This window comes from Micromesistius poutassou (genome assembly GCF_964030765.1).
Source record: "Micromesistius poutassou genome assembly, chromosome: 9".
NCBI classification, from domain to species: Eukaryota; Metazoa; Chordata; class Actinopteri; order Gadiformes; family Gadidae; genus Micromesistius; species Micromesistius poutassou.
This window is the reverse complement of record NC_140279.1, coordinates 4270208-4280489: the sequence shown is the minus strand read 5'-3', so window position 1 is coordinate 4280489 and position 10282 is coordinate 4270208. Positions and strand designations below refer to the sequence as shown.

At 46.1% G+C, this 10282-nt stretch overlaps 1 protein-coding gene across 1 annotated transcript in view; it reads left to right on the top strand.

Moving 5' to 3' along the window:
* Positions 1–346: 346 nt before the first annotated feature.
* pde4ba (phosphodiesterase 4B, cAMP-specific a) overlaps positions 347–10282 on the top strand; it is a gene marked incomplete at its 5' end in the record, with an annotated part of 93730 nt that continues 83794 nt past the window's right edge. Inside the window, 2 exon segments of the mRNA XM_084473022.1 lie at positions 347–559; positions 561–577. Of these exon segments, the coding sequence (XP_084329148.1) occupies positions 347–559; positions 561–577 (230 nt within the window).

Sequence of the window (10282 nt, the reverse complement as noted above, 5' to 3'; positions counted from 1 at the left end):
GCGGCAGCATTCCAGCCTGGGGTAAAGATCTTGGTGGCTGGATCAAACCTCCCCACTGACCACCACCACCACCACCATCACTCTGCCTGCCAAGAAGCCTCAAAGGGAAGGCGGAGGAAAAGCAACATCCTAGCATGAGGGGCCACCGCTTCAAGTTCAGCACCTGACCGCGGGCCCCCCCCCCCCCCCCCCTCCACCTCCACCCTCGGCTGGCTGACTCCTCCCGCCCGCCTCATGTCTCTGCTTTAGACCCAAAATACTGTAAGCTCCTCCCCCTCCTCCCTCCCAAATCCCCCCGCCCGCCCGCCCGCCCGCCCCCCCCCCCCCAAAACAGAAGAAAAAAACAATGTCATCCAACGAGCTGAGCGTGTCCGACTCGGACCCGTGCATCCGCACCTTCAAGGAGCACATGCACCTGGAGCTGGAGCCGCCGAAGATGGCGGGCGGCGGCGTGGCGGGCAAGCGCGGCGCCACCTCGCCCAAGCTGTCGCCGCGGAGCTCGCCGCGGCTCTTCCGCAAGCTGATGGTCAACAAGAGCATCCGCCAGCGCCGCCGCTTCAACCGTGGCCCACACCTGGTAAGCTAAGGGGGCGGGTTTAAAACGGGTTACTCTAAAGTGGGAGTCAACACCTCCTCCTCCCCCCCCCCCCACCCCCCAGGGAGATAAGATAAGCAGGTGGGGGGGGGGTGGGGGGAGGGGGAGGGGGGGTGGGAGGACGGCCTGCACTTAAAGCCAGGAGGGTATGGAATGAGCAGGGAACATAGCTAATGGAGGCAGAGTGGGTAAACATGAAGATGTGGAAAGTAGATGGGTGGGGGGGTGGGGGGGGGGGGGGAGGTGGACGTGGTCCATTAAAGAGATGGTATGCGTGGGGTTACATAAAGGGAGGGTTAAGCTCACAATGGGTTTGGGTTTCGTGAACCGGTAAGATGTGTCCAATTTCAAGATTAGTCTACAGAATTAAGAGTATAATGGGTTTTACCATGAGCAGAAACGGATGTTCTCTGGTGTGTGTGTGTGTGTGTGCTGTGTATTGTGTTTGTGCCCGTGTGTGTGTGTGTGTGTGTGTGTGTGTGTGTGTGTGTGTGTATTGTGTTTGTGCCCGTGTGTGTGTGTGTGTGTGTGTGTGTGTGTGTGTGTGTGTGTGTATTGTGTTTGTGCCCGTGTGTGTGTGTGTGTGCAAGCGCTTTGTCTGTCGTCGGTACGTCCAACAGCTCAGAGAGAGGTTGACTTTGTGTTTTTGTGATCTTTTCGGCTCGCGACCCCAACCAACCAAAATATGCGTCCAGAAAACCACAGAATGCTGGACAACGCAACACCAAAGATGTGAACGATTAATCTCCCCTGAAATGGATTGAGTGAGACGAGTTTAAAGCAGCCTTCCAAAACAGAAAAAGGAAAATCCATTTTGGTAAATATTTCCCAGGGACCACTTCTATCCCTAGGGCTCTTGGCGTTACGCAACGCACCGTGGCTTCTGATTGGCTGCTCGTGTGTGGCTCAGGGGGGAATGTCGGGGGGAGGGGTTGGTTACCGAGGTCACAGGAGTATGTCTCGTTAGGAGAGAGAGAGAGAGAGAGAGAGAGAGAGAGAGAGAGAGAGAGAGAGAGAGAGAGAGAGAGAGAGAGAGAGAGAGAGAGAGAGAGAGAGAGAGAGAGAGAGAGAGAGAGAGAGAGAGAGAGAGAGGGGGGTGTCTGTGGCAGCGCGGCGGCTCTGTAGGGCTTGATTAAACACAATAGGGAGGTGATTAAGGGGCTGACTCACAGATTAGCCAGCAGGTGCCAACACTCGACCACAACCAAATCCAGGTCCTCTTTCAGATGAGACGTAGGAAAATAAGGGAGAGCCTGGTTGCATTGTTTATCATCCCCCCCCCCCCCCCTTTCAAAGATCTGACATTATGAAGCCTTCGCACACTCTGGTCTGAGCGTGGATATATGCCGGTGGCACCTGGTTGATTCTGGGTGGATAAGCTTCCCTTTTCAGCCAGCTGCATATTCATTGGTTCTTTCCTTTGGATGCGGGCTCAGTAGGAGCCGGCACCGTAGGAGCGTGCTACGCTCGGCTCTGTGGACGCCCGGCTTCATAGACGCCTTTAATCCGTCCTTACAAATCCCCTTTTGATTGGCTAATGCTGGAGAAAAAAATGGCTGGCCAAAATCATACTCAGTACCCTTACACTAAAATACACACGCACACACACACGTACACATGAATGTGGACACGCACGCACGCACGCACGCACGCACGCACGCACGCACGCACGCACGCACGCACACACACACACACACTATGTAGATGATATGAAATCCCCTTTTCTTTCATTCGCGTCCCACCATGACCAAACCTTGTTGCGTTCTCTCTCCGCCTCGCCGGGCGCATGACAGAACGGCGTCTGTGTTCTGTGGGCGCATGGACAGCGAGTCGTCCGCCAGCGCTCTGCTCGCCACCGCGTTCTTGTCAGAGAACCTCCAGGAAGCTGTCACTTTATTTCTCCTCCCTCACACTTATCTCCCTCAGCCCCACGGGGGGACTTAGCGCCAACCCAGATGGAAAGCTCCACAGCTCCGCCGCCGCGTCACGCCGGCACCGCGGCACCGTGGACAAGGGGGCTGGTTGTCTCCTTCGTGGAGGCTGACGCCACCGCTCTCAGCATTAGCATTAACAATATGTTTATGGTCCTACGCGTTTTTATTTTTTTTATATATATATAGAAGACGGGAGAACGAACAAAAGCTGCGTTGAGCACGCAAGGATGTGTTGCTGTGGTCCTTGTGTGTGTGTGTGTGTGGGACATTGATGCCGGATCTATATTTGGGAATCAACGGTAGCTCTGTTGTTGCGCTCTGTTGACTGGTGAGCTGATGACCTTTATTCATACAGAGACAACAGTTCTTCTGGTTTATGTTCTGGCCTGAGGCTGGTTTGTGTCTCTCAATTTTTTGTGTGTCACTGGACATGCCATCGGTAACCACAGGTTACTTCGGCTAGGTTTGCCAACCATTGTGAACTTGAGCTTGATTTAGTGATTTAAAAAGGATAGGAGGAGCATTTATGCAATGTACAAAAAGACAGTGCAGACGTTCCAGATCAAACACACTGACATAAGACGTCAGTATCACATTAGTATTTTGTAATTCAACTAGACATATTGACATAGTGTCTATGACATTGGCATGGCTTTGCTCAGTGTTGATATGTTTGATTTGTACTCTGGTACAAACGCAGGAACGTGAATAAATATATTCGGCCAGGGAGACAGATCGGGGAGATTGAACAACAATGGAGACGCAAATACGGAAAGACAAGGAAATGGAAGTCAAGTCGGCACAGCAGGGCCACAGACGTATGTGGGAATTATTTTAGGTTGGTGTGGGTGGAGGCTGGTTTGGGGGGGGGGGGGGGGAGATGGGGGGGGATAGCGGGGGGAACAACAACAACAACAGAGAGAGAGAGAGCTATTCACCTTAGCTTAAATGTCAGCCCAAATATCCATCAAGACTGCCTCAATCCATGGGGCGAGCCAGCCTGCTATTGATGTGCTGCTCTCTGTCTGGGCTCTCTGGGCAGCTGTGACTCACACATGCGCTGCTCTTCATGTGGACGTCTGGCTCTGCTTAGCTCTGTCACCGCCGTGCCGGCTCAATCTGAACCCTCTCCTCAGGATCAGATGCAGAGAGACACACACCGAGAGAGCGTTTTTCTTTGGTTACGTTTTTTGACCTTTTTATCGTCGGCTGCTTTGTTTCCCCCACCTCGCTTCATCTTTGGAACTGCTCTGGGAATGTCAATGTCGATTTTCATGCCGATAAAGCTCTTTTGAATTTAATTGAGAGAGAGAAAGAGAGGGAGGAAGAAAGAGAGAGCGAGAGAGAGACGTATAGCCGGAGAGAGAGAGACACGTATAGCCGGTGACTCACGCTCACATAAACACACATACAAAAATACGTATGCGTGTGTGTCGGCGTGTGTGTGTTTGTGTGCGCGGGCATGTTCTGTTTGTGTGTGAATGCACGTGTGCGTCTTTTGTATGTGCTGTGTGTCTGTCGTGCATACTGCCGATTGTTTGCATTGAGGCGTTGTGCGATGATGTAATGTTGACCAACTCCCGGGAGCGGGCGGCCCCCAAAGGCCCTGTTTGGAGCCGGCTGCACTGGTGCTCCGCTCCGTTCTGTCAACACCCCCCCACCAGCCCCCCTCCCTCATCTTGTTGCAGCCGTTTCCAGCAATGATGGGGACAACGACCGGGACAACAACATTCATTGTACTTAATTGTGTAGCATGTACTTAATTGTGTTGTGCATGCATGTTGTGTAGCATGTGCAGTAGCTAGCTACCACTGCTGTAGACGGGGAATGGGGTCGGCCTGGCGATTGTTAGTACTTGCACTTGGTACTATGAACATCTTTACTGTACCGACGGCGATAAATTGTTTCACTTCTTATGACAAATGTACTTACTGTAAGTCACTTTGGATAAAGCGTCTGCTAAACGCCCTACATGTAAACGTAAATGTAACAACAAGATATTTCTAAATGACTCTTCTGATCCAACATGATGTCCGCGTGGCGAGGAGCAGTCTGGCACCGCTGAAAGAATATCAAACAAACTGGGAGGGGAGATGAGTTTTAAAGGGTCACGTTTTCCCTTCGAGGAGTGTTTCGACCACCCCTTCGTGGTCGTCCTCCTCCCTCCTCTTCCTCCGTGTTTTTCTGACACTGTGGTGTGTGGTTTTCTGAACTCCTCTCTGCCTCCCGCTTCCTGTTCCAGTTGGAGGGAGTGGATGCATATGGAAAACGTGTGTGTGTGTGTGTATATAAAAGCTTGTTTGTTTTGTGTGTTTGTGTACGTGCAACAGGCCAATGCCCTTTGACTTGATTTTCCTACATTTGTTTATTTGGTGTGTGTGTGTGTGTGTGTGTGTGTGTGAGACATATTTCCTGAGAAATGCACCCAGCTGTAGCATTTTCACCACACGTTTGCATGTGGTTGCGATTCATCGCACACAAAGACACTCGTTTGCATGTTGCTAGCATTGACCGTCATTAGTCCTTCTGTATTGCTGAAACGGTGGCCATGCCTTCCCTCACAAACCAGGGGTACGGGTTCAAGTATGAAGTGACATTAGGTTAGCCTCAGTGTTAAAGGTGACATATTATGTCACCTTGGTAGACTAGGCTAGTAGTAGGCCGATCTGTCCAGCACGCATCTAAGTGGACACGCCCACTTGTGATGTCAGAAGAGGCAGACTTTCAAAACGGCTTGTAACGGCTAATCACACTCACACCTGGCGGTATGACATGTCGCCTTTAAACTCCACTATTTATCTGAAGTAGCAGAGTAACATCTCAGCCCGAAGGTGTGTTACGGCTCTTCGCCCCAATCTAGGGGAAAGGTGCACTTGTCTCTTGTCCGTGCTGCTTCATATTTGCTCATTTATCTCGGTCGGCTAGCCTCGGGTTGCCGCTACTGGAGCTTAGCGCAGCAAGGACGTCAGCCACCCCCCTCTCCCCCCCCCACAATGTTAAACACGCAACCTTCCGTGGCGGGCTGTCCGCCGCCTCTGCCCGGCCATTTGTCTTCATTATGTTCCATACCTCACTGGTTTGCTTCGTCACCCTGTCTCTGCCTCTCTCCTCTCACCCCCCCCTCCCCTCCCCATGCACACTGTCATCCCTCTACCCTTCCTAAAGCTATCTAAAGTTCATCTTTTAGGTAATTTAATAGAAGCACATTTTCTTATGAACAGTCAGATCCACTGTGCATTATAGTCTACCTCAGTGAAGGGGGAAGCAGGAAACGGGAGTTGCTATTTCGGTACAGCAGGTAGCTCCCTGGTGCGGCATGGAGAGACGTCCACTTTGGAACCCGTCTGGGGGAGAGCAGCGTAGGTTATGGGCGGTGGTCAGATGAACTCCAGACAGAGACTTTAATGGGGCAGGGTAATGTAAGGGCCGCCATCTGATTTCCCTTCCTCTCCGTCATACACGCACACACAGACTCGTGCACACACTTCGTCACTTAGAGGAAACCAGTGGATAATTCAGGACACAACCTTTATGCTCCGTTTATCACCACAGGATACCCAGAGGGGGAGAAAAAGTGATAGAAAAATACTAAAGAGAACGAAATAGTGTGAAAGAGCTGGAGATGGAGAGTGACAAGAAAGAAAGAAAGCAATTAGTCCCTTATTCCGTTTGGGGAGAGAGAGGGTTTGTGTGCATTTCCTCCTATTCATATTTAGATTAACTAAAAGGCTCCATTTCAACAGAGGATTGTGTGATTAACCTTTTTGTCATGGTGTGTGTGTGTGTGTGTGTGTGTGTGTGTGTGTGTGTGTGTGTGTGTGTGTGTGTGTGTGTGTGTGTGTGTGTGTGTGTGTGTGTGTGTGCACGCAGCATGTGTGCGTGTATGTGCTGCCATCTGTATGTTATATTCATAACATTCAGTTTGAATACTCAGTACTCATCAAACTCAACACTTGTTGTCCTCTCGACTCCGTTTGACGGTCTAAGCTGAGCGGAGGCGAATAGGACATGTTCTGTTCGCGTTTCTCTCATTAGATCTTCGTCTGACTGACTGATTAATAACTGTCACGTCCTTTTTTTTGGCTTGCCATCTTCTGGCAGGGAAAGCGATGCAGACAGCAGGATGAACTATAGTGATTTCAGCTTATGATTGGACACATCCAGGGCTATCATTCAAACGATGACAGCATTGTTGCTGATTTATGAGGACGCACATTGGGCTGAACATCACTCAAATGAGACGTGAACAAAGATGAATTATGTTAAACTGTGACCCATTCACCATTATAAACATACAAAGCATGCTAAGTACAATCAATATTATTCAACTGAAAGTGCATTCGTTATTTTATTGCGTCACTAAATCTGGATAGGTGCGGTGGGAAATTTGAATCAATAATAAAATGACACTAAGTAGTCCCGATTAAACCCTAAAGGATCAAACCATGAGGCATGCTGTCTCTAAAGGTATAACAGCTATTATCCAAGTAGCCCTCCATTATTGTTCCAAAAGTAGAACCAACATTGACCATGTATGTTTACAAAGTGAAAAAGATGATGGCTGCCTGAAAGAAAGGCCGGATGTAAATTGTGTCCCAATACGTATCTGAAGGACATTTCCTGTGGCCATGAAAGAGAGACGCCGCCCTTAATCTAGAAAGGACACTTGTTTGAAAGGTCCTTTCTGAATTTCATGTGGGGAAACGCTGTGGACAGGTTCACCCTCTACAAACTTGTAAAAACAAAAAAGCGTTAAAAAAATCAAGCAGAATATGATCAAATATACGTTAGCATGTCTATTTGAACTATGTGTCCTCGGCAGCAAAAGTAAATGTTGACAAATTGTTTTGAAGTGAGGATCCAGGAGGAAAAATGGCCTGTGACTGACTGCTTAGAGATTCAACAGAGGGACAAACAGCCTGTGTTTACCTCCTGGCTCAAAAGCACACAGAATGACTAATAGACAGGAGATGAGTTTCAGCCCCTTCCCACGCGGGGTCAATGAGGGTTGGGCGGTTTCTGGATAGAATTGTACATCACGGTTGTGTAAAATGATGGTACTGTCGCTATCGGTACCAAGTCACCACTCGCGTTAGAAGACGTATTCCGCGCTTGTGTTTCACACCTATAAAATGGATCTAACTGCCATTGATCTGGGGTACGGCTGACTGTCCACTGCTGTCGTTTGAGGCTAAATGTGATCTAGCGTTAGCTCGCTATCGGTGGGACGTGCTTGAGCAGGAGGTACAAGCATATGATAATGAAGACGCTAAAATGGCAGTGAGTGAGCTAGCAGAAAGAAGGGAAATCTGATTGCAGACATTCAGAGTTGAATAAGATTAATGTTGGAAAACTCGCTTTATTCTCCAACACGCGCAACAGGCTGCATGAATGTTGCGTGTGTCGGAGAATAGAGGAAGAATTAACAAATTACCTTTAGCATACGTGACATTTGATCTGTTGACTTAAATTTAATGCCAGATCGAAACCCCATGGAATGAGTAAGGTGAAATGCCTGGCCTGATTTTACAAGTTGCTTTTTATTAATGGTTGATATGTAAACTATAATGTTTCGGGTAGAGGTTTTACTTTTTTTTTTTTTTATTAATAAAAAAGCAATCGACTTCTAATAGCATTTGTTCTTGCCTTATTGATTTAAACGGAAGAATAACGTTAGACTTTCCACAGATAAGCAGGTGTTTGTCTTAATCTGTTTTCTCTTTTGAAGAGACTCCCAAACCTAGTATCTAACCTTCAGAATCAATATAAATGAAAATATAGTCTAGTTCTGTTTAGTTGTCGCTTTCATCTTCAACATAATGCTTTAATTTATGCAGGCTTGCGAAGCAAAATCTAATCAATGATGAATGGAGTTGTTGTGGCCCATTACTGATTAAGGAAATTGATGGACGGCAGGGAAACAAAGATGATCTCAACAAATGACATTCAGCGGATAGACAGTGTGTGATTACCAGACCTGGAAGAGATAGGATTACGCTCTGCAGGGTTGTGGGTTGAAAGGAATAACAATGCATATTTATTAGGATTGTCATCATCATCATCGCCACCACACACTCCCTGGTGATATTTTCCAGTTTGCTGTCGTCATGAATTCGTCCTGCCTGTAGTGCATATCCTGCATGACTGCGTGTTCCCATTGTGGGCAGGGGAGACAAAAAGAGCTCAGACAGACAGAGCTCAGACAGGATGGTTTCCAGTTATGCATGTTGATTATGGTGCCCATTGCCCTTCTCGCCGTCCTTGGAAGGATCTTAGAAGGATCTTAGAAGGATCCCCCGCCCTGCGTTCCTTCTCCGGGTTTCTTCCTTGATAATTTCATTTCATTTCATTTTTGATTTATTTCATTCATGGTTCTCACATAGTTGCACATATACATAGTGTACACATTTTCACCATGAATGAAAAGGAGCAGGATGAAGAAAAAACTTATAATACCTGCCCCTCTCTGTTGTTACAAATTTAAATTTAAATGGCTTACTTCAACACCAATATTATTCTCTGTTTCAAAATATTAAAGGTAATGAAACATAGCAATGACAAAAAAACAAAACAAACAAACAAAATAACGGTTAACACCACTCGTCTATCTATCTTTTTCTTTTTTCCCTTCTTTTTCTCTTTCTCCTTCTTCTTTTTTGTAAATACTTATCTTTTCTTTTTTAAACATTTTCTTAAACTGAGACATACTTGTACAACTTTTCAATTCCTTGCTTTGTGAATGCCATACTTTTACACCTGTAACAGAAATACACCTTTGTTTTAAGCTCAACCTTGCAAATGTATATTTAAAGTCAAGCTTCAGTCTGTTGTCCCCTTCCTCCAGTTTAAACAAGCTTTGTAATTGTTCTGGTAATGATCTGTTCTTTGCTTTAAACATTATTTTTAGGGTCTGTAATTCTATTATATCAACCATTTTCAACAAACCTGCTGAAATAAAAAATCTATTTGAGGGATCACTATTACCTGCCTTGTGGATTACTCTTACTGCTCTTTTTTGTAGCAGAATCAGAGGAGTGATGTTACTTACATAAGTGTTGCCCCACACCTCCACACAATAATTAAAATATGGCAAAATAAATGTACAGTACAGAATTCTTAGTGTGTTAGTGTCCAAGACAAACTTAACCTTATTCAAAATATAGATACTCTTTGCCACCTTGGCTTTTACATATGCTATATGGTTTTTCCATGACAACTTGTCGTCCAGGATAACACCCAAAAACCTAAATACAGACACTCTTTCAACACTCTCTCCTGCAAATGAAAGTTCAATTTCATCCTTTTTTCGATTTGTAAAAACCATAAATTTAGTTTTTTTCAAATTTAGCAAAAGCTTGTTTTCATCAAACCATCTCTTAAGTTTAACCATTTCATTAGTAATGTTTTCTGCAATAATCCCCAAATCATCCCCAGAACAAAAAAAATTAGTATCATCAGCAAACAAAACAAACTGTAGAATCTTTGAAACATCACAAATATCATTAATATATAAAATAAAAAGTTTAGGTCCCAAAACGGATCCTTGTGGGACTCCACATACTGTCCTCATACATTCTGATTTGTAACCCTCTATCTGAACATATTGTTTTCTATTTTGTAAATAACTACTTAACCAGTCCAAGGCAATTCCTCTCACACCATAATTCTGTAATTTAGAAATTAAAATTTCATGATTTATTGTATCAAACGCCTTTTTTAAATCAATAAAAACCCCAACTGTATATTTTTTGTT